This window comes from Scyliorhinus torazame, chromosome 10 (genome assembly GCF_047496885.1).
Source record: "Scyliorhinus torazame isolate Kashiwa2021f chromosome 10, sScyTor2.1, whole genome shotgun sequence".
Taxonomy (NCBI): Eukaryota; Metazoa; Chordata; class Chondrichthyes; order Carcharhiniformes; family Scyliorhinidae; genus Scyliorhinus; species Scyliorhinus torazame.
In genome coordinates, this window is record NC_092716.1 from 7,070,138 (window position 1) to 7,093,966 (window position 23,829).

General features: G+C 50.2%; 1 protein-coding gene across 1 annotated transcript in view; it reads right to left on the reverse strand.

The window, feature by feature from the left end:
• Positions 1 to 6,092: 6,092 nt before the first annotated feature.
• The window catches only part of LOC140384787 (glucose-6-phosphate isomerase-like), a 72,574-nt gene continuing 54,837 nt past the window's right edge, over positions 6,093 to 23,829 (reverse strand). The window contains 5 exon segments of the mRNA XM_072466779.1: positions 6,093 to 6,613; positions 14,164 to 14,230; positions 15,084 to 15,159; positions 15,687 to 15,815; positions 21,867 to 21,943. Of these exon segments, the coding sequence (XP_072322880.1) occupies positions 6,490 to 6,613; positions 14,164 to 14,230; positions 15,084 to 15,159; positions 15,687 to 15,815; positions 21,867 to 21,943 (473 nt within the window). The 3' untranslated portion in view covers positions 6,093 to 6,489.

Genomic DNA, 23,829 nt, shown 5'->3' on the forward strand with positions numbered 1-23,829 from the left:
ACATATCAAACGTGGATTTACCCTCAAATTGCCGCTCCCAATCCACATTCTCCAGCTCTTACCGAATTCTGTAGTTAGATTTCCCCTAATTTAGCTCCCTCACTGAAGGACCACCCTTGTCCTCATTCTTGAGTATTCAGGGCAGCATGGTGGTGCAGTGGTTAGCACTGCTGCCTCAGGGTCACTGTCCGTGTGGAGTTTGCACATTCTCCCTGTGTTTGTGTGGGTTTTGCCCCCACAACCCAAAGATGTGCAGGGTAGGTGGATTGAACATGCTAAATTTCCCCTTAATTGGAAAAAATGAATTGGGTACTCTAAATTTATTTATATATTTTTTTAAATCCATGAGTATTCGAAAACTTACGGAATTATGATCACTATTCCCAAAACGTTCCCCTACTGAAACTTTGGACATCTGGCCTGGCTCATTCCCAATACAAGGTCCAGTAAGGCCCCCTCCCTCGTTGCACTATCAACATATTGAATACACCTAACAAATTGCTCTCCATCCGTACCTCTGGCACTAAGTCGATATGGGGAAATTAAAATCACCACCACAACATATTTTCACATCTCCAGAATCTGACTACATCTCTGTTCCTCTGTATCCTGCTGGCTGTTGGGAGGCCTATAGTACAACCCCCAACATGGTGATTACACCATTCCTATTTCTGAGCTCCATCCGTAATGCCTCTCTGAAGATTCCTCCAAGCTGAGAACTCCCTGATGGAGAGGATGTGTAGTGACGGGGAGAGACTTTAACTCTCGCATTGAGCCGAGCTAATGTTGTGGACTGAAAACTAGCACTCAACAGCAGGAAGCATGAACTCACTTCGCCCACACACTGGACACATCGACCTGTCGGACACCTCTTGGAACAGGAGGAGACCCTTCAGCCTATCATGTAGTTAATTTATGGCTGATCTGGATGTTGAGCCATCCACTTCATTTATCCACAATCAGATGAGAGTTGGCCAATCCAGTTCATTGCTCCTACAGCAGCCGACTCCTGCTGAATGAACAAAGTATAAAAATGGGAAGGATATGGAGGGAGAGAGGAAACGTGTGGATGAGAGTTTGAGGGAGAGTGATTCGGGAAGGGGGGAGTCTATGTGGGTTAATGAGGGCAGGAGGGTTGGGGAGGTCGTGTTATCGCTGGAATAGTAATCCAGCGGCCCAGGGTTACCCTCTGGGGCCCCGGCTTCAGATCGCACCACGGCAGATGATGAAATCTGAAATCAACAAAAATCTGGAATTTGAAGTCGAATGATGATGATCATGAAACCATTGTCGATCACGTTGGCGCAGTGGTTAGCACTGCTGCCTCACAGCTCCAGGGACCCAGGTTCATTTCCGGCCTCGGGTGACTGTCTATGTGGCGTTTGCACTTTCTCCCGTGCGTGCATGGGTTTCCTCCAGGTCTCCCACAGTACAAAGATGTGCAGTTAAGTTGGATTGGCCATGCCAAATTGCCATAATGTCCAACGGTTGGGTGGGGTTACTGGGTTATGGGGGCAGGGTGGAGGAGTGGGCTTAAATAGGGTGCTCTTTTCAAGGGCCGGTGTCAACTCCATGGGCTGAATAGTCTCATTCTTCACTATAAATTCTCTGAATGTTATAAAAACCCATCTGGTTCACTAATGACCTTAAGGGAAGGAATCCTGCCACTCCCTCCAGATCCACATCAACGTGGTTGACTCTGAAATGGTCAAACCAGCCGACCAGTTCAAGGGCAGATAGGGATGGGCAACAAATACTAAGCCAGCCAGTGACACCCACCAAATCACTCACTCTCCTGACTTATATCACCATTCCCTCAATGTCGCTGGATCAAAATCCTGGAACTCCCTAACAGCACGGTGGGTGTACCTACACCACATGGACTGCAGCGGTTCAAAGCCTCCATCTTCTCGGGGGTAATTAGAGATGGGCACGAAACGCTATCCCTGAACCATTTTAAAATTGTCTCTTCAAATGCTATTGCTAATTGTTCCTGTGAAACATCTTGGGAGGTTTTACTGAACTAAAGGTTGAATATACAGTGTTGATGTTATAAATCTGTGAATAGGAGCATTGGCTCGCCCTCGCTGGCACCGGGTTATTCTCTCTTCTACCTCTTCCATTGGACAGGAGATACAAAAGTCTCAGAACACTAACCGGTTCAAAAACAGCTTCTTCCCCGCTGTTACCAGACTCCTAAATGACCCTCTTATGGACTGAAATGATCTCTTCACACATCTTCTCTACTGAGTATGCTTCACCCAATGACTCTGTCTTCATTTATGGAACGATTTGTCCGGACTGTATGCAGAACAATACTATTCATTGTACCTCGGTACACGTGACACTAAATCAAATTCAATTTCAATTCCAAGAAACCTTCAGAATCAAGGCTGCTTTTCACAGTCCTGGCTTGACCAGATGGCTAATGTCAAAGTGCACCTTTGCCCAGCCCGGAGCTGTTTCTAGGAGATCGACACCACACAGCCAACACCAAATCAACTCCACCTGTCTCCTTACATATCCTTTTTTCCCTTTCACCTCAAATTCCATTGTTCTCAGCATACTTTTGAACTTAACTTTTCCAAAATATAGCAATTTTTCATATCTTTCCTATTATCCCCTCATTTGGAATAAAATAAAATTTAATTACCTTCCCTTGTTTACTTCTGAAACCTTTACAAGCAGTAAAAGACTTTTATTCATCTTTGAAATTTAACTGCAGAAAAACCAGGTCCCTAACTATCTCCTAATGCAAATTCCTAAACTTATTTATAACAATACTTTACCTGTATTTTCATTACAAGTGCATGCATTTAGCCCCTCTACACCTTTCTCTCAACTCTTCCAGACAAATAATTCCATTAATCTTTTCCAGCTTAATCAAGTAATTTGCACACACACATACATCCTTCTTTCCAGAATAACACAATAGTCCCCCAAAATCATAAAAGCATATTTACAGTGCAGAAGGAGGCCATTTGGCCCATCGAGTCTGCACCAGCCCTTGGAAAGAGCATCCTACATAAGCCCCCGCATTCATCCTATCCCCGTAACCCAGTAACCCCACTTCACCTTTTTTGGACACTAAAGGAAATTTAGCATAGCCAATCCATCTAACCTGCACATCTTTGGACTGCGGGAGGAAACCGGAGCACCCGGAGGAAACCCACACAGACACGGGGAGAACGTGCAGACTCCGCACAGACAGTGACCCAGCGGGGAATCGACCCTGGTCCTGTGAAGAGAATGAAGTGTGTGTGGGGGGGGGGGGGGGGGGGGGGGGGGGGGGAGGAGACAGCGAGGGAAGGGGGAAGAGAGAGCCCTCAGTGCTGACCTCACAGTGATCCTCGAGTTCAAGCCCTTTGATCCTGCACCAGTTTTATTAAAATGTTCTTAATCTGCATCTTTGATCTTTTCATCGCCTTGCCTTCAAAGAACCTGCTACCCAGGCAGAGAGGAATTAGGGGCATGGGTTCATTTTAACCATTGCCGATGTCAATCAGCAGGCCACGAGGGGTGTTAGATTTGCCATTTCTCCACATCAAACACATGTAGACACTCTCACCTCTTCAAAGGCCGTTAACTATGCCTGATCCCACCGTCTCTCTAACTCCCCCCCCCCCCCAATGTCCTTTCACACCCATATCCAACTCAGATTGTCCTCTCTGAAGGCAGAGTGTGCAGAGCTGCTTAAAACCATTAAAGGAGGGCAGCACGGCGGCACGGTGGTTAGCACTGCAGCCTCACGGCGCCGAGGTCCCAGGTTCGATCCCGGCTCTGGGTCACTGTCAGTGTGGAGTTTGCACATTCTCCCCGTGTCTGCGTGGGTTTCGCCCCCACAACCCAAAGATGTGCAGGCTCGGTGGATTGGCCACGCTAAATTGCCCCTTAATTGGAAAAAATGAATTGGGTACTCTAAACTTTTAAAAAACCATTAAAGGAGAGATGGATAAACTGTATCCTCTGAGGGCAGCACGGCGGCGCAGTGGTTAGCACTGTTGCCTCACAGCACCGAGGACCCGGGTTTGAATCCCGGCCCTGGGTCACTGTCCGTGTGGAGTTTGCACATTCTCCCCGTGTCTGTGTGGGTCTCACCCCCACAACCCAAAGATGTGCAGGGTAGGTGGATTGGCCGCGCTAAATTGCCCCTTAATTGGAAAGAAATACTTGGGTACTCTAAATTTATTTTTAAAAAAGAAAACGCTGACTCTCGTGGTTTTTGGCGTAACTCAACTACATTTAAAATTCCTCTGATCTTTTGAACGGAGATTGCACCTTCACGGGAACAAAAAACGGTTTCCTCTGGGGTGAGGTGAAAGGATGAGGAAGTAGTGGAGTTTTAAAACAGACCCTTCAGGAGGGTATGAAACTGGTGAGATTCCTGCTCTTGATCATGAGGCACTGCCTTGTCCTCCATCAGCACACAGGGGAATATCAGGTACGCCTCCTCAGCTTCAACAACCCATCCACTTGGGTCATCACATTGCATGTGGATTCGTTGAGAAAATTTCCATAACAAAAGATAGGCTGGAGCAGGGAAAAAACTGCTTGAAGAATAACTCACCTCCCATTTCAGCTCCAAAGTTCACGTCTGCAAACACCACGGTTCACAGGTCAGAGTGGAGGAAGCAGGGTCATCAATGTTGTCAGTTATCACCCAGGACTGAGCACCGACGAGTGAGCAACTGAGTCATGGATTCAAGTACTTTCGAAGGCTTGAGCTCAAAATCCAGACCAACACCCCCAGACTGAGGGAGTGCTGCACTGTTCGAGGGTCAGTACTGAGGGAGTGCTGCACTGTCAGAGGGTCAGTACTGAGGGAGTGCCGCACTGTCAGAGGGTCAGTACTGAGGGAGTGCTGCACTGTCAGAGGGTCAGTACTGAGGGAGTGCTGCACTGTTCGAGGGTCAGTACTGAGGGAGTGCCGCACTGTCAGAGGGTCAGTACTGAGGGAGTGCTGCAATGTCAGAGGGTCAGTACTGAGGGAGTGCTGCACTGTCAGAGGGTCAGTACTGAGGGAGTGCTGCACTGTCCGAGGGTCAGTACTGAGGGGGTGCCGCACTGTCAGAGGGTCAGTACTGAGGGAGTGCTGCAATGTCAGAGGGTCAGTACTGAGGGAGTGCTGCACTGTCAGAGGGTCAGTGCTGAGGGAGCACTGCACTGTCAGAGGGTCAGTACTGAGGGAGTGCTGCACTGTCAGAGGGTCAGTACTGAGGGAGTGCCGCACTGTCAGAGGGTCAGTACTGAGGGAGTGCCACACTGTCAGAGGATCAGTACTGAGGGAGTGCTGCACTGTCAGAGGGTCAGTACTGAGGGAGCGCTGCACTGTCAGAGGGTCAGTGCTGAGGGAGCGCTGCACTGTCAGAGGGTCAGTGCTGAGGGAGTGCTGCACTGTCAGAGGGTCAGTACTGAGGGAGTGCTGCACTGTCAGAGGGTCAGTACTGAGGGAGCGCTGCACTGTCAGAGGGTCAGTACTGAGGGAGTGCTGCACTGTCAGAGGGTCAGTATTGAGGGAGTGCCGCACTGTCAGAGGGTCAGTACTGAGGGAGTGCTGCACTGTCGGAGGGTCAGTGCTGAGTGAGTGCTGCACTGTCAGAGGGTCAGTACTGAGGGAGTGCTGCACTATCAGAGGGTCAGTACTGAGTGAGTGCCACACTGTCAGAGGGTCAGTACTGAGGGAGTGCTGCACTGTCAGAGGGTCAGTATTGAGGGAGTGCCGCACTGTCAGAGGATCAGTACTGAGGGAGTGCTGCACTGTGGGAGGGTCAGTACTGAGGGAGTGCTGCACTGTCAGAGGGTCAGTACTGAGGGAGTGCTGCACTGTCAGAGGGTCAGTACTGAGGGAGCGCTGCACTGTCAAAGGGTCAGTGCTGAGAGTGCCGCACTGTCAGAGGGTCAGTACTGAGGGAGTGCCGCATTGTCAGAGGGTCAGTACTGAGGGAGTGCCGCACTGTCAGAGAGTCAGTACTGAGGGAGTGCTGCACTGTCAGAGGGTCAGTACTGAGGGAGTGCCGCACTGTCAGAGAGTCAGTACTGAGGGAGTGCTGCACTGCTGGGATGAGGGTGAAGAGAAAGGAACCACACAGAGATTTGTGATGAAGTTTTATTTTATATTTGCTCCAGTTTCTAGAATTTCTCTGTACAGGGCTGGGTGACCTGTCACTGGAAGCATCAACTGAATTCAAGCGACAGTGTGCAGACAACGACCCACAGACACCCCCACAAACCCCCAGAGACAGCCAGAGACATAGGCGAAGGCTGTAACTACACTTTGGCAGACTTACAGGCGCAGTGAAACAGGCGGCTCACTGGGGTCATTTACGACATCAACAGGGATCCAGCCAGAAGGAGGTAAGCATTGTGGAAACATAAAAATGAGAGCAGGCGGCAGACGCCCCCATCGCACAGTGAACGATGCAGTCGCTACAAGCGGGAGGTGTGTTGTTCACGGACTGAGTGAGTCTGCCCTCCGGGGCAGGTCAGAGTTCAGGAGCTGTGCTTCTTGATGAAGTTCATAAGCCCGTTGGTGGAGCAGTCGTGTGAGGTCACGGTGTCAGAGGTGGCCAGTTCCGGTTCGATTGCTTTGGCGAGCTGTTTGCCCAGTTCCACTCTGCGATTTAACCAGAAAACGTCACATCCAAAACGAAGAACCTTTGCCCGGAAACCGCACTTTTCCCATCGCGCGAATTTCTCGCCAAATCCCAAATGGTCAAACTCGGGAGGGCTGTTTACTCATTTGAGAGAGCAATGATGGTGACATGGGTCAGCCTTCTATTCCCCTCACCTGGGTCACTCGGAGAGACCGGAGAAGCCGGGATTGTGCCCCTATTAATTACTTTCAAAAGGAAATTGGATCAATATTGAAATAGGAGAAATCTCCAGAGCTGTGGGGGAGGGGCTGGGGGTGGAATCGATGGAAGAGCTCTTTCAGAAAGCCAATACAAGCAGAATGGGCTAAATGCTCACTTCCTGGATGATGTGAAAACAGCGCCGGAGGAGAGAGCCGGGAGATATAAAAAGCGCGGGAGGGGAGAGCCGGGACAGCGCGGGAGCACAGAGAGCCGGGACAGCGAAAACAGCGCCGGAGGAGAGAGCCGGGAGATTTAAAAAGCGCGGGAGGAGAGAGCCGGGACAGCGAAAACAGCGCGGGAGCAGAGAGAGCCGGGACAGTGCTGGGAGAGGTGAGTGCACAAAAGGTGTGGCAGGAGTGCCTTTAGTCACGGAGTGCTGATTGGAACAGAGTGCATCTGAGTTTAGGTGAGTGACTGAGTGCTGATTGGAACAGAGTGCATCTGAGTTTAGGTGAGTGACTGAGTTCGGGTGAGTGGCTGTGTTTTTTGTTGGTGTTCGGGTTTATCCTTGAGGTTATATAAAATTTTTTTTTTTTTTTTAAATATTTAAATTAATTAACTAGTTGAATATGGCTGGACAGGTGATGTGCTGTTGCTGTATGATGATGGAACTGGTGGATCCCATTGAGACCGTCAGTGACCACATCTGCAGCAAGTGTTGGCTGCTCGAGGAACTTCGGCTCAGAATTGATGAGCTGGAGACCGAGCTGCACACACTGCGGCACATCAGGGAGGGGGAACATTACCTGGACTCTTTGTTTCAGGAGGCAGTCACACCCGGTAGAATAAGTACTGTTAATTTGGTCAGTGGTCAGGGACAGAGTGGTGTGACTGCAAGGGAGGCAGGTAGGGGGATCCCGAGTTTAGGAGTTGAGGAGCCTCAGCCCTTGACCTTGTCCAACAGGTATGAGGTACTTGCTCCCTGTGTGGATGAGGAAGAGGGCTGTCGGGAGGATGCATTGACTGACCACTGCACCGTGGTACAGGAAGCCATTCAAGAGGGGGGGAGCAAAAAGACAAGTGGTAGTTGTAGGGGATTCTATAATTAGGGGGATTGATGGCATCCTTTGTAAGCCAGATCGAGAGTCCCGCATGGTATGTTGCCTGCCCGGTGCCAGGGTGCGGGACATCTCTGACCGGCTTGAAAGGATACTGGAGAGGGAGGGGGAGGATCCAGTTGTTGTGGTCCATGTTGGTACCAACAACATCGGCAAGTCTAGGAAAGAGGACCAGTTTAGAGATTATAAAGAGCTAGGATTCAAATTTAAAAAAACAGGTCCTCAACAGGTTTGCATTTGATAAAGTTCCCCATGGTAGGCTTCTGCACAAAGTAAGGAGGCATGGGATAGTGGGAAATTTGGCCAGTTGGATAACGAACTGGCTAACCGATAGAAGTCAGAGAGTGGTGGTGGATGGCAAATATTCAGCCTGGATCCCAGTTACCAGTGGTGTACCGCAGGGATCAGTTCTGGGTCCTCTGCTGTTTGTGATTTTCATTAATGACTTGGATGAGGGAGTTGAAGGGTGGGTCAGTAAATTTGCAGACGATACGAAGATTGGTGGAGTTGTGGATAGTAAGGAGGGCTGTTGTCGGCTGCAAAGAGACATAGATAGGATGCAGAGCTGGGCTGAGAAGTGGCAGATGGAGTTTAACCCTGAAAAGTGTGAGGTTGTCCATTTTGGAAGGACAAATATGAATGCGGAATACAGGGTTAACGGTAGAGTTCTTGGCATTGTGGAGGAGCAGAGAGACCTTGGGGTCTATGTTCATACATCTTTGAAAGTTGCCACTCAAGTGGATAGAGCTGTGAAGAAGGCCTATGGTGTGCTCGCGTTCATTAACAGAGGGATTGAATTTAAGAGCCGTGAGGTGATGATGCAGCTGTACAAAACTTTGGTAAGGCCACATTTGGAGTACTGTGTACAGTTCTGGTCGCCTCATTTTAGGAAGGATGTGGAAGCTCTGGAAAAGGTGCAAAGAAGATTTACCAGGATGTTGCCTGGAATGGAGAGTAGGTCTTACGAGGAAAGGTTGAGGGTGCTAGGCCTTTTCTCATTAGAGCGGAGAAGGATGAGGGGCGACTTGATAGAGGTTTATAAGATGATCAGGGGAATAGATAGAGTAGACAGTCAGAGACTTTTTCCCCAGGTGGAACACACCATTACAAGGGGACATAAATTTAAGGTGAAAGGTGGAAGATATAGGAGGGATATCAGAGGTAGGTTCTTTACCCAGAGAGTAGTGGGGGCATGGAATGCACTGCCTGTGGAAGTAGTTGAGTCGGAAACATTAGTGACCTTCAAGCAGCTGTTGGATAGGTACATGGATTACGGGAAAATGATATAGTGTAGATTTATTTGTTCTTAAGGGCAGCACGGTAGCATTGTGGATAGCACAATTGCTTCACAGATCCATGGTCCCAGGTTCGATTCCGGCTTGGGTCATTGTCTGTGCGGAGTCTGCACGTCCTCCCCGTGTCTGCGTGGGTTTCCTCCGGGTGCTCCGGTTTCCTCCCACAGTCCAAAGATGTGCGGGTTAGGTGAATTGGCCAATGATAAATTGCCCTTAATGTCCAAATTGCCCTTGGTGTTGGGTGGAGGTGTTGAGTTTGGGTAGGGTGCTCTTTCCAAGAGCTGGTGCAGACTCAGGGGGCCGAATGGCCTCCTTCTGCACTGTAGATTCAATGATAATCTATGATTAATCTCGGACAAAGGTTCGGCACAACATCGTGGGCCGAAGGGCCTGTTCTGTGCTGTATTTTCTATGTTCTATGTTCAAGGGTCATAATCTCCGGATTACTGCCCGAGCCACGTGCAAATTGGCATAGGGAGGCAAGAATAAGGGAAGTTAACACGTGGCTGAAAGAGTGGTGTGGGAAAGAGGGGTTCCTTTTCATGGGACACTGGCATCAGTACTGGGGCAGGAGGGACCTGTACCGTTGGGACGGTCTTCACCTGAACCATTCTGGGACCAGTGTTCTAGCGAATAGGATAAATAGGTTGGTCACAAGGACTTTAAACTAGCAAGTTGGGGGGAAGGGAAGTGTAAAGCTATGGACAGTATAATGGTTAATGGAGATCAAGGCAGCAGGTTACGTGACAGGTTATTATGTAGAGATATGGGTTCAAAGACAAGGAAAATTAGGAGAAAGGGTAAGAGGAAAAATAAATTGCGAAAAGTTACTGATCAAGGTGTTAGGATTCATAACAAAGACATAAAAAACAGCATAAGTGTACTTTACCTGAATGCTCGTAGTATACGAAATAAGGTAAATGAGTTGATGGCGCAAATCATCGTGAAGGACTAAGATTTAGTGGCCATGACTGAAACATGGTTAAAAGATGGTCACGACTGGGAGTTAAATATCCAAGGGTATCAGACTATACGAAAGGATAGAATGGACGGTAAGGGCGGTGGTGTAGCTTTGTTGTTTAAGGATGGCATCCGGGCAATAGTAAGGGATGATATTGGTGCTATGGAGGACAAGGTTGAATCAATTTGGGTGGAAATCAGGAATAGTAAGGCAAAAAGATCACTGATAGGAGTAGTCTATAGGCCACCAAATAGTAACAGGATGGTGGGGCAGGCAATAAGCAAAGAAATAACGGATGCATGTAGAAATGGTACAGCGGTTATCATGGGAGATTTTAATCTGCATATCGATTGGTTTAACCAGGTTGGTAAAGGCAGCCTTGAGGAGTATATAGAATGTGCCTGGGATAATTTCCTGGAACAGTATGTAATGGAACTTACGAGGGAACAAGCGGTCCTAGATCTGGTCCTGTGTAATGAGGCAGGATTGATTAATGATCTCATAGTTCGGGATCCTCTTGGAAGGAGCGACCACAATATGGTGGAATTTAAAATACAGTTGGAGGATGACAAGGTAAAATCAAACACTAGTGTTTTGTGCTTAAACAAAGGCGATTACAATGGGATGAGAGAAGAACTAGCTAAGGTAGACTGGGAGCAAAGACTTCATGGTGAAGCAGTTGAGGAACAGTGGAGAACCTTCCGAGCGATCTTTCACAGTGATCAGAAAAGGTTCATACCGACAAAAAAGACGGTAGAAAGGGGAAAAATCGACCGTGGATATCTAAGGAGGTGAGGGAGAGTATCAAATTGAAGGCAAAAACATACAAAGTGGCAAAAATTGGTGGGAGACTAGAGGACTGGGAAGTCTTTAGGGGACAACAGAAAGCTACTAAAAAAGCTATTAAGAAGAGTAAGGTAGACTATGAAAGTAAACTGGCTCAGAACATAAAAGCAGATAGTAAAAGCTTCTACAAATATATAAGACAAAAAAGAGTGGCTAAGGTAAATATTGGTCCTTTGGAAGATGAGAAGGGAGATTTAATAATATGAGACGGGGAAATGGCTGAGGAGCTGAACAGGTTTTTTGGGTCAGTCTTCACAGTGGAAGACACAAATAACATGCCAGTGACTGATGGAAATAAGGATATGATAGGTGAGGACCTTGAGATGATTGTAATCACTAAGGAGGCAGTATTGGGCAAGCTAATGGGGCTAAAGGTAAAGGTAGACAAGTCTCCTGGCCCTGATGGGATGCATCCCAGAGTGTTAAAAGAGATGGCTAGGGAAATTGTAAACGCACTAGTGATAATTTATCAAAATTCACTAGACTCTGGGGTGGTCCCAGAGGATTGGAAAGTAGCAAACGTGACACCACTGTTTAAAAAAAGGAGGTCGGCAGAAAGCGGGTAATTATAGGCCGGTAAGCTTAACTTCGGTTGTAGGGAAAATGCTGGAATCTATCATTAAGGAGGAAATAGCGGGGCACCTGGAGGGAAATTGTCCCATTGGGCAGACGCAGCATGGGTTCACAAAGGGTAGGTCGTGTCTGACTAATTTGGTAGAATTTTTTGAGGATGTTACCAGTGCAGTAGATAACGGGGAGCCAATGGATGTGGTATATCTGGATTTCCAGAAAGCTTTTGACAAGGTGCCACACAAAAGGTTGCTGCATAAACTAAAGATGCATGGCATTGAGGGTAAAGTGGTAGCATGGGTAGAGGATTGGTTAACTAACAGAAAGCAGAGAGTGGGGATAAATGGGTGTTTCTCTGGTTGGCAACCTGTAACTAGTGGGGTCCCTCAAGGATCAGTGTTGGGCCCGCAGTTGTTCACAATTTACATAGACGATTTGGAGTTGGGGACCAAGTGCAATGTGTCAAAGTTTGCAGACGACACTAAGATGAGTGGTAAAGCAAAAAGGGCAGAGGATACCGGAAGTCTGCAGAAGGATTTAGATAGGTTAGGTGAATGGGCTAGGGCCTGGCAGATGGAATTCAATGTTGCCAAGTGTGAGGCTATCCATTTTGGGAGGAATGACAGCAGAATGGATTATTATTTAAACGGTAAGATGTTAAAACATGCTGCTGTGCAGAGGGACCTGGGTGTGCTGGTGCACGAGTCGCAAAAAGTTGGTGTGCAGGTGCAACAGGTGATTAAGAAGGCTAATCGAGTTTTGTCTTTCATTGCTAGAGGGATGGAGTTCAAGACTAGTGAGGTTATGCTGCAATTGTATAGGGTGTTGGTGAGGCCACATCTGGAGTATTGTGTTCAGTTTTGGTCTCCTTACCTGAGAAAGGACATATTGGCACAGGAGGGAGTGCAGAGGAGATTCACGAGGTTGATCGCAGAGTTGAGGGGATTAGATTATGACGAGAGGTTGAGTAGACTGGGACTGTACTCATTGGAGTTTAGAAGGATGCGGGGGGATCTTATTGAAACATATAAAATTATGAAGGGAATAGATAGGATAGATGCGGGCAGGTTGTTTCCACTGGTCGGGGAAAGCAGAACTAGGGGGCATAGCCTCAAAATAAGGGGAGGTAGATTTAGGACGGAGTGTAGGAGGAACTTTTTCACCCAAAGGGTTGTGAATCTCTGGAATTCCTTGCCCAGTGAAGCAGTTGAGGCTCCTTCTTTAAACGTTTTTAAGAAAACGATAGATGCCTTTCTAAAGAATAAAGGGATCGGGGATATGGTGTACAGGCCGGAGAGTGGAGCTGAGTCCACAAAGATCAGCCATGATCTCATTAAATGGCGGAGCAGGCTCGAGGGGCCAGATGGCCTACTCCTGTTCCTAGTTCTTATGTTCTTATGTAACTTGAGTTTAGAGGCTCAAGGGGTGATTTGATCAAAGTGTTTAAGATTATTAAAGGATTAACACAGGTGCTGTCACGTGAGGGTACCTTTAAGACATGGATGTTTAAGCAATGTACCTTTAAGAAAACAGTGATGTCAGAGAGTGGGTGGGGCTCAGCTGAGTTCAGCCATTTTGCAGTTTGGTTTTGCAGGCTTTTAGTTTCAGTTTAAAAAGCAGTGGGTGTGTCTGTGTGTGCCCAGAGAGCTGTAAGAAGAAAGCAAGGTGCTGGAGCTGAAATCAACCAAGCTAATATATCTCTGCCATTCTACAGAAAAAATATATATAATTTACCCTGATGTGATACTGTTTAAAGGGGTTAAGTCTCTCGGAAATTTGAAGGAACATTTTGAGGAATTATTTACTGTTGCAATGTTTTCTGAGTTATCTTTGAAGTAAGGGGTGTTAAGAGATCCAATGTTTATTTAAGATGTTAAGTTGAGTTCATGGAATAAACAGTGTTTTGTGTTTAAAAACCCACGTGTCCATAATTGTAATCCCACACCTAGGGAACAAGCCGTGTGCTAGGAAAAGCAACAATTCCATTAAAGGGAGAGATTGGTTGAACTCCATGATACATTTTGGGGTTCTGAAAACGCCTCGCCCATAACAGGTACAAACAGAGAAACTACTTTCCCCGATTGGGGCAGGTGGCAGCACAAGGGGGAAATATCCTCAAAATGAGAAACAGGCTGCTCAGGGTGACGTCAGTGTCGTGTTAAGCACACTGAGTAACACGGGCTGCAACTGGATGCAGCTTTAACTGAAAGGTACTCCAGACCTTGAAGTTAGCTTATGTGCATGTTTGCACATCATGACAGTCAGGAAATGTTTGCTCACAGGGAGGTGGAAATCTGAAACCCTGGACTGAAAATGAAGAGGAGGGAATGGATGTATTTTCATTGGGTTTGGATAGTGACAGCGATAGAGGAAAAACAAATGGAGTTTGGTCAAACATGAGTCATTATCACAACAAATGCCCGAACAGGCTGGAGGGGTAAAACCGCCTCCTTCGAGAAAAGATGGAGTGATATTGTAATTTTGTTTGTATATTGACTGTTCCGACTCACAGTAAACTCAGGCCCCATCTCTCCCCCCGTCCACAGCCCGGCCCCCACAGAACAAAACTGGGTTCTCACCCCCACTGGTCGTAGCTGTTGATGTCCCAAATGACTCCTTGCACAAAAATCTTGTGTTCATACATCGCTGTCGAGAATCAAGAGTAATAATGTTAGAATACAGACTGTCCGATGGAGAATCCTCAATCCTCCCCCCCCCCCCCCCCCCCCCCCCCCCCCGATAGGGAATCTCAGCCACACTGACACCCCCAATACTGCTGCGATCCCCAAGACAAAATCCCAACTCGATCCACACCCAACACTTGGCTTTGAATGAAGGCAAAGACAGCGCAGGGTCCCTGCTGACTGAAAGCCCCTCCCTCATCCCCCACTCGGAGAGGGAGAGAGATCAGTGGCTATTTCCAGCAAGGGGGGGGGGGGGGGGGGGGGGGGGGGAGCTGATCTGGACCAGGTTGGCATCTGCCCCCCCCAAAAACTATGTGCTCAATATCCAACTGGGGGCGAGGCGGACAGAGCAGGAGCCCAGGCGTAATACCTCTCCGCTAGGAAGGGGGGGGGGGGGGGGATTAGCATTTGGCACACAACAGTTCCACGGAATTCTGCATGGAGGCGGGGATTTGCCGGCCCTGCTATTCCAGGGCCTTCCCGGTGCGGTGGATGCAATGGGTCAGTCAAAAGTCCATTGGCAGGGGCCGGACGATCCCAGCAGCAGGAAAAGCTGGAAAATAAATCAATGACAATAAATCAAATCAAAAAACCCACCCTGAAGCTTCTTGGGATGTGGGTGTCGCTGGTCAGGATTTACTTCCCATCCCTAATTGCCCCTTGAGAAGATGATGGCGAGCTGCCTCCCTGAACCGCTGCAGCCCAGGAGGTGTAGGTACAGCCACAGTGCTGTTAGGGAGGGAGTTTCAGGATTGTGACCCAGTGACGGTGAAGGAGCGTGTGCAGCCCCTCCCCCAGTCAGACGCTCCACTTACCAATCAGAGCTCCCAGGACGTACGGAGTCAGCTTCTTGAAGACAATGGAGTTGGTCGGTCGATTTCCCTCAAAGACCTGGGACAGAAACAAGAGGAATTGAATCTTCGCGGACAGGAAAGCCAACGGAGCAACTCCCGAACGCTCCCTCAGGGAGATCGGCAGCTGAGAGGCGGCTCAGGGTCAGTTGGCGAAGGTGCGTGGAAACGGGAAGGGGAAAAGAGATGGGAAAAACTATTTGGAAAGAATGTGGAAAAGTTTCCTCAGTTGTGTAAAGCTCGGGTTAAACCCCGTCTGGAGTAAGCGGTGTTCAGTTTGGTGGCAACAGATTGCCAGGTGATCCCAGGTGTAAACAAGGTTTAAATAGGAGGGCAAGTTGCATAAACTTTTATCCCTTTGTGTAAGAGGATTAAAAGGTGATCTACTTGAGGTGTTTGAGATGATAAAGAGTCCATAGGGTAGATGGAGAGAAACTATTTCCTGTGGTAGTTAAATCACAGAACAGGCTGGACGGCCTCCTCCTGGTCCTGTGAGAGGGACTCTCTCCCTTGCTGTGCCAGCGGTTAGTGTTGAATATGAAGTCGATGAGCAGAAACTCCGCCTACCTTGTGAGGAAGCAGCTTCTCCAGCTTATCGCCACTCAGACCCGCACCTTGCAGCTCCTTGCGAGCTTCCTCGGTCGACTTCCCTTTCATTAAAGCCTCAGTCTGAGCCAGGAAATTAGCCAGGAGAATCTGAGAAATAAAACCGGGAAAAGTCAACAAGGAACAAAAACCTGCATTTCTTTAGCGGTTTTCCCCACCTCGGGGCGCTTCAAACCACTTTACAGCCAGTGAAGGGCTTTCGAAATGTGGTCACTGCTGTAATGAAGGAATCACAGCAGCCATTTGCGCACAGCAAGATACCACAAACTGCAATGTGATAATGACCAGGTCATCTGATCTTTTCCAGTTCTGTTGGACGAGGGATGAATACTAGCCTGGGCAGTAGTTGAGACAGGCAAGAACCTGCAGCTGATTCCTGAAGGATCTCTCTTTCTCAAAGTGGTTTGTCCAAGACATCTGAGTAAGTATTCCCTAGTCTGCTAACTGTAGTTAAAAGTGGATTTTGACCTGATATGGGTGTTGTTTGAGTGGAGATAAAGATAGCAGTTAAAGGTTATTGTGTCATTAAAAAACAAAACATAGACGTCGCAGCAATTATTGCCCATCCCTAATTGCCCTTGAGGGGGCACTTCAGAGTCAACCACGTTGCTGTGGGTCTGGAGTCACATGCAGGGCAGACCGGGTGAGGACGGCAGATTTCCTTCCCTAAAGGGCATTAGTGAACCAGATGGGTTTTTACGACAATTGGCGACATCGTCAGACTTTTATTGAATTCAGATTTCATCATCTGCAGTGACGGGATTTGAACCTGGATCCCCAGAGCGTTACTCTGGCTCTCTGGATTACTTATCCAGTGACAATCCCACTGCACCAACGCCTCCCCCTTGAGAAGCAAGGTAGCAATTGTGAATTTTCTTGTATGGTATTAAATATTTTAATACTGTCTTGGTAATAAAGTCTGTTTTAATTTACCATATCCCTATTTTTTTTTGAGCGATCCCCTCTGGAGCGAGGAATCCTTTCTCACAGTCTGACAAAATTAAAATAAAACATTGGGGTTTCTGTCCAGTATCCGAGCCCCTGTTGGGGTCTGCTCCGGGATTGTAATAAATGTCACAGAGACATACAGATGGAGCTGTGTAACTCCCTGACAAACATTCATGTCCCACCACTAACCCGAGACTGGAAATTCTCCCCTCCCACAGCCCTCTCATTTCTGATGATATCTACAACTTGCTAGTTTGCTCCCATCTCAATCTTCAGGATCTTCCAGCTTTTGAAATGGGCAGCATGGTAACACAGTGGTTAGCACAGTTGCTTCACAACGCCAGGGTCCCAAGTTCTATTCCCGGCTTGGGTCACTGTCTGTGCGGAGTCTGCACGTTCTCCCCGTGTGTGCGTGGGTTTCCTCCGGGTGCTCCGATTCCCTCCCACAGTCCAAAGACGTGCAGGTTAGGTGAATTGGACATTCTGAATTCTCCCTCCGTGTACCCGAACAGGCGCCGGAATGTGGCGACTAGGGGCTTTTCACAGAAACTTCATTGTAGTGTTAATGTAAGCCTACTTGTGACAATAAAGATTATTATTATCTTCACATATGTGTTAGCTATGTGGAGAAGCTGAATATACTCAGACTGTTTTCATTAGAAAGATAAAGGTCGAGCAGTGACCCGATAGAGGTCTACAAGATTATCAGGGGCATGGATAGAGTGGATGGGCAGGCACTCTTTCCCAGGGTGGAGGGCTCAGTCACCAGGGGGCATAGGTTTAAGGTCCGTGGGGCAAAGTTTAGAGGAGATGTGCGAGGCAGGTTTTTTTACACAGAGGGTGGTGAGTGCCTGGAACGCGTTGCCAGGGGAGGCTGTGGAAGCAGATACATTAACGGTGTTCAAAAGGCATCTCGACAAATACATGGATAGGATGGGTATAGAGGGATACGGCACGAGGAAGTGCTGAGGGTTTTGGCAAAGGTCGGTATCATGACCGGTACAGGCTTGGAGGGCCGAAGGGCCTGTTCCTGTGCTGTTTTGTTCTTTGATAGTCCAGCTCAGAAGCCTGCTGGGATCAGGAAGCAGACATCTGGATATAACGATAAATTATTTCCTGGGCTTTTGTTCCTGGAGTTTAATTTTTAATTCTTGGGAACATCAGGACAATCCTGAAGGAGCAGGAAATCCCAGCACCCTCCACTGCAAAAGGGGCTGAGGGATCCCCTCTCTCCAATTCTACCTCAGGAGCTAACCTGAAGCATGTGTGTTATAGTCGCTGAATAAAGCTAACACACACAGCCGGGAGTTACCTTGGAGAAAACCGCCACAACTGCCCAGCGCACACTGTCCTCCACGGGGAGCCCAGACCGCAACAGCGGGTGGCACAGTGACTAGCACTGCTGCCTCACAGCGCCAGGGACCCGGGTTCAATTCCAGCGTTGGGTGACTGTTTTGGAGTTTGCACGTTCTCCCCGTGTGTGCGTGGGTTTCCTCCGGGTGCTCCGGTTTCCTCCCAGTCCAAAGATGTGCAGGTTAGGCGGATTGGCCGTGCTAAATTGCCCCTTAGTGTCCAAAAGGTCAGGTGGGGTTACGGGATAGGGTGGGGGAGGGGACTTAGGTAGGATGCTCTTTCTAGGGGCCGGTGCAGACTCGATGGGCCAAATGGCCTCCTTCTGCACTATAAATTCTATGATTCCATCTATTTATTTGTTATTTTTAAATGTAAGGTACCCAGTTCATTTTTCCCCTAATTAAAGGACAATTTAGCGTGGCCAATCCACCTAGCGGCACATCTTTGGGTTGTGGGGGTGAGACCCACGCAGACAGGGGGAGAATGTGCAAACTCCACACAGACAGTTACCCAGGGCCGGGATCGATCCCAGGTCTGTGAGGCAGCAGTGCTAACCACTGCGCCCCCGTGCTGACCCTGATTCTATGAGTCAGATTCCAAAAGTGTTAACATGCAAATCCTTTCCCCTTTCTATCAATATTCAATTCAATTTTGAAAGTTACTATTGAATCTGCCCTTTCAGACATTACCCTCCAGACCATAATTCACTACATGGAATAAATTCTCATGTCACCGGTTTCTTTTTGACACACTGCAAAGCTGTGCTTTCCGGTTACTGGGCCTCCTGTTGGTGGAAACCAGTCCTTCCCATCGACGCTGTCAAAACTCTTCCTAACTTTGTAATGAGGGCAGCACAGTGGCGCAGTGGTTAGCACTGCTGCCTCACGGCGCCGAGTTCCCAGGTTCGATCCCGGCCCTGGGTCACTGTCCGTGTGGAGTTTGCACATTCTCCCCGTGTCTGCGTGGGTTTCGCCCCCACAACCCAAAGATGTGCAGGGTAGGTGGATTGGCCACGCTAAATTGCCCCTTAATTGGAAAAAATGAATTGGATATTCTAAATTTACTTTAAAAAACAAAAAACTTTGTAATGGGCCCATCAAATCTCCCCCTAGTCTGGGCTCCAGATGGGCTATCATTTCAGTGAATTGTAGAACAGACTCGGGGGCTGAACGGCCTCCTCCTGTTCCTAGGTTCCGAGGGTAATAATTCCAACCTCCCTAGTCTCATGTCTTTGTTTGTAAATCAGTAACAGTTTTGCCTCGTCCCGCGGGACCCCCCTGATGCTTTGAAGGCATCATTAACGGAGAGAGGCTCAAACCAGCAGCAAGAATACGAAGAATGAGTATCAGTGCCCTTTCTGCCCCAGTGGGTCACACACTTCCTCGGAGGCAGGGGGGTTGTGGTTCAAAACCCATTCCAGAAACCGGAGCATTGAACCTCGGCTGACAATCCGGAGCGATATTGAGACAACGGTTCACAACTATACCTAACAGATTAAAAATCAGCTGTATCGGGTGACTGCCTCCACCTCGTGTGCGGGGTTGGGGCTGATACAGCTGAAGGTGGTGTATAGAGCGCACCTCACGAGGGCGAGGATGAGCCGGCTCTTTGAGGGGGTAGAGGATGTGTGTGAACGTTGCAGTGGGGGGGCCCGCAAACTACGTCATATGTTTTGGTCCTGTCCAAAACTGGAGGATTACTGGAAGGAGGTGTTTCGGGTAATCTCTAAAGTGGTGCACGTGAAACTGGACCCGGGCCCTCGGGACGCCATATTCGGGGTGTCGGACCAGCCGGGGTTGGAAACAGGCGCCGAGGCAGATGTTGTAGCCTTCGCCTCGTGGATCGCCCGAAGATGGATCCTGTTGGGTTGGAGATCAACCTCTCCACCCTGTGCCCTGGCGTGGCGGGGGGACCTGCTGGAATTCTTAACGCTTGAAAAGGTCAAATTTGAACTGAGGGGGAGAATGGAGGGGTTCTACAATTCATGGGCGTTATTCATTATGCACTTTGGATCACATCGAACATTAGGGGGGTTGGGGGCTGGGAGGGTTGGGGGAGGGGGGCTGTGTGTGTTAATGGTGACTATGGGTGATTCCTGACTCCTTTTTGTCATTTGTTTATGTTAACATGCGGGCCAGTGTCTGGGGGTTTGGTGGGAGGATGGGATCGTTGTTATCGATGTGGGGATTGACATTACATTCGTTACTGATTATTGTTTATTGTTGGGTGTAAATTTGGGAGAAAATGTGAAAAAGGCGGAGAATAAAAAATATTTTGAAAAACATCACCTGTACCCATTAAACAATATCCTAATCTCAATCAGAGGTGCTGTTTTGCAGATGTGACGTTAAACGGGGTTCAGTCTCCCCTCTCAGGAGGCACGATCTGGTCATTAACGCCTGGCTGTTTGTGGGATCTTGCTGTGTACAAATTGACTGCTGTGATTTTTACGAGCGGACAGAGACTACGCCTTTGAAAACGCTCCACCGACCGTCAAGCACTTTGGGGGCGCCCTGCGGTTATGAAAAGTGACTCTTCGTTCCTGCTCCTCAAGTAGAAATGAATAGAATGTGAAGTGGTTTGCTCGGTGGCCAGTCACATCCGCACACAGCGAGGAGGCTTCATACTGATCTCACTCATAATGGAGACTGATATAAAAACAGGCATAAACCCAGCAAGTCTGCCACTTTTTTTGCCAGGATTTTCGGTATCCAGCACCTGCAGTATTTGGCTTTTAGTTTTAGTGTCAGTGGAGACTACCCGGTTTGACTGTTTCCCTTCGAAGGTCTCAAGGACACACCAGTTTGAATAAGACCCGTGATTCAATTTAAAATAAACTTCAAAGAAACATGCATCACGATGTTTGTATCTGAATGGAGTAACCCATTCCTTCCCTGTGTATCCGGCACAAATGGATTCAATTCAGGGTGAATTAGGATATTGTCGCCAAGGACCCGGGTTCGAATCCCGGCCCCGGGTCACCGTCTGTGTGGAGTTTGCACATTCTCCCCGTGTCTGTGTGGGTCTCACCCCCACAACCCAAAGATGTGCAGGGTGGGTGGATTGGCCACGCTAAATTGGAGACAAAAATAATTACTCTAAATTTTTTTTAAAAACAAACAGAAGTTAAATTAGGATATTGTTTAGTGGGTGCATGTGATTTTTAATGTGTTAGGCACAGCTGTAAAGACACAACACGGAGCTAAGTCTTAGCCTCAAAAATGAAGCATCTCAGTCCATGGTTGAGAACGGACTGGATTCTCAGGATAAAATAAGCCCCAGTTTTGGAATTCATGGGCGGGATTCTCCGATATCGGCGCGATGTCCGCCAACCGGCGCCAAAAACGGCGCGAATCAGTCCGGCATCGCGCCGCCCTAAAGGCGGGATGCGGGCCGGAGAATCGCCCGGGGGGGGGGGGGGGCGCCAACCGGCGCGATTCCCACCCCCGCCGAATATCCGGTGCCGGAGAATTCGGCAACTGGCGGGGGCGGGATTCACGCCAGCCCCCGGCGATTCTCCGACCCGGCGGGGGTACGGAGGATCCCGCCCCACGTGTCTGATGCACGGATACAGCTCCTGGGCTGTAGCATAGTCAGATTGATAGCACACAATGAGGCCATTCTGGCAGAGCACCAGTGTTTGCTGAAAAAGAGCTGGTCAGCCGAATCCCACTTTGCAGCATTTTTGACCTGGAGGTTACAGCGACTGGAGCGTCTCTGCCTCCGGCACCCTTTCAGATTCAGACAGCAAGTTCCTGCTGCCCACTCTCTGGGCGAAAGCAAATTACTCAACTAGCCCCCACCCTCATTCTTCACACCAGCCAATCAATGCTCTCATACCTTGTGATGCAGCCCATTCCGGATGGCGTTCTGACTCTGCACGGGGATCAGGAAGTCAGCGGGAATCATCCGGGTTCCTGAAGAAGGAGACACAGGATGGGACATGGTGCAGAGATCAGTTACTGAGCACCTCACCGATACACAAATCAGTTACCACATCCTGTGTTAAAGGGGCAACTATTGTCAACACTCTGAATTATTCCCCCCCCCCCCCAACTCGTCTCGCCAGATATACTTGCCACGGTGCAGGTTTTAAAAAGAGTATCGTGATCACAGTTTAAGCAGCAAGTTACATTTCTGTAGCACCTTTCACATCCTCAGGACTTCCCAGATCGCCTCACATCCAACACGGCCTCAAAATGCAGCAAAACAGGAGAATTCTCAAATAAAATTCAACGCGGAGTCACAAAGGCCGATATCAGGGCAGGAAACAAGTGGGTTCTCAGGAGCATCTTCCAGGATGAGAAGGGATAAGAGAGGTTCAGGGAAGGAATTCCAGAGCTTGGGGCTCGGTTAGCTCGGCTGCCATTGTGGATCAAATGAAAATGTACAAGAGGCTGGAATTAGCAAAGAACGGGTACCTCGGAGGCATCGCCGCGGGGGGCCAGCAGGAGGCCTCGCCTCGGGAGGCCAGCAGGAGGCATCGCCTCGGGGGGCCAGCAGGAGGCATCGCCTCGGGAGGCCAGCAGGAGGCCTCGCCTCGGGAGGCCAGCAGGAGGCCTCGCCTCGGGAGGCCAGCAGGAGGCCTCGCCTCGGGAGGCCAGCAGGAGGCCTCGCCTCGGGAGGCCAGCAGGAGGCCTCGCCTCGGGAGGCCAGCAGGAGGCCTCGCCTTGGGAGGCCAGCAGGAGGCCTCGCCTCGGGAGGCCAGCAGGAGGCATCGCCTCGGGAGGCCAGCAGGAGGCCTCGCCTCGGAGAGATGTCAACATGAGAGTGGAAATGTCAAACTTATTGAATCCCGCGTATTTCTTTGGAAGTCCCTCACACACAGGTGCAGATGAGGAGCAGTCAGCTCCCCCACCCGCCCCGGCGTGGTCCCGCCCGCCCCGGCGTGGTCACACCCGCCCCGGCGTGGTCACACCCGCCCCGGCGTGGTCACACCCGCCCCGGCGTGGTCCCGCCCGCCCCGGCGTGGTCACACCCGCCCCGGCGTGGTCCCGCCCGCCCCGGCGTGGTCACACTCGCCCCGGCGTGGTCACACTCGCCCCGGCGTGGTCCCACTCGCCCCGGCGTGGTCACACTCGCCCCGGCGTGGTCACACTCGCCCCGGCGTGGTCCCACCCGCCCCGGCGTGGTCACACTCGCCCCGGCGTGGTCACACTCGCCCCGGCGTGGTCACACTCGCCCCGGCGTGGTCACACCCGCCCCGGCGTGGTCCCGCTCGCCCCGGCGTGGTCACACTCGCCCCGGCGTGGTCACACTCGCCCCGGCGTGGTCACACCCGCCCCGGCGTGGTCCCGCTCGCCCCGGCGTGGTCACACCCGCCCCGGCGTGGTCACACTCGCCCCGGCGTGGTCCCACCCGCCCCGGCGTGGTCACACCCGCCCCGGCGTGGTCCCGCTCGCCCCGGCGTGGTCACACTCGCCCCGGCGTGGTCACACTCGCCCCGGCGTGGTCACACTCGCCCCGGCGTGGTCACGCCCGCCCCGGCGTGGTCCCGCCCGCCCCGGCGTGGTCACACTCGCCCCGGCGTGGTCACACTCGCCCCGGCGTGGTCACACTCGCCCCGGCGTGGTCACACTCGCCCCGGCGTGGTCACACTCGCCCCGGCGTGGTCACACTCGCCCCGGCGTGGTCCCGCCCGCCCCGGCGTGGTCACACTCGCCCCAGCGTGGTCACACTCGCCCCGGCGTGGTCACACTCGCCCCGGCGTGGTCACACTCGCCCCGGCGTGGTCACACTCGCCCCGGCGTGGTCACACTCGCCCCGGCGTGGTCACACTCGCCCCGGCGTGGTCACACTCGCC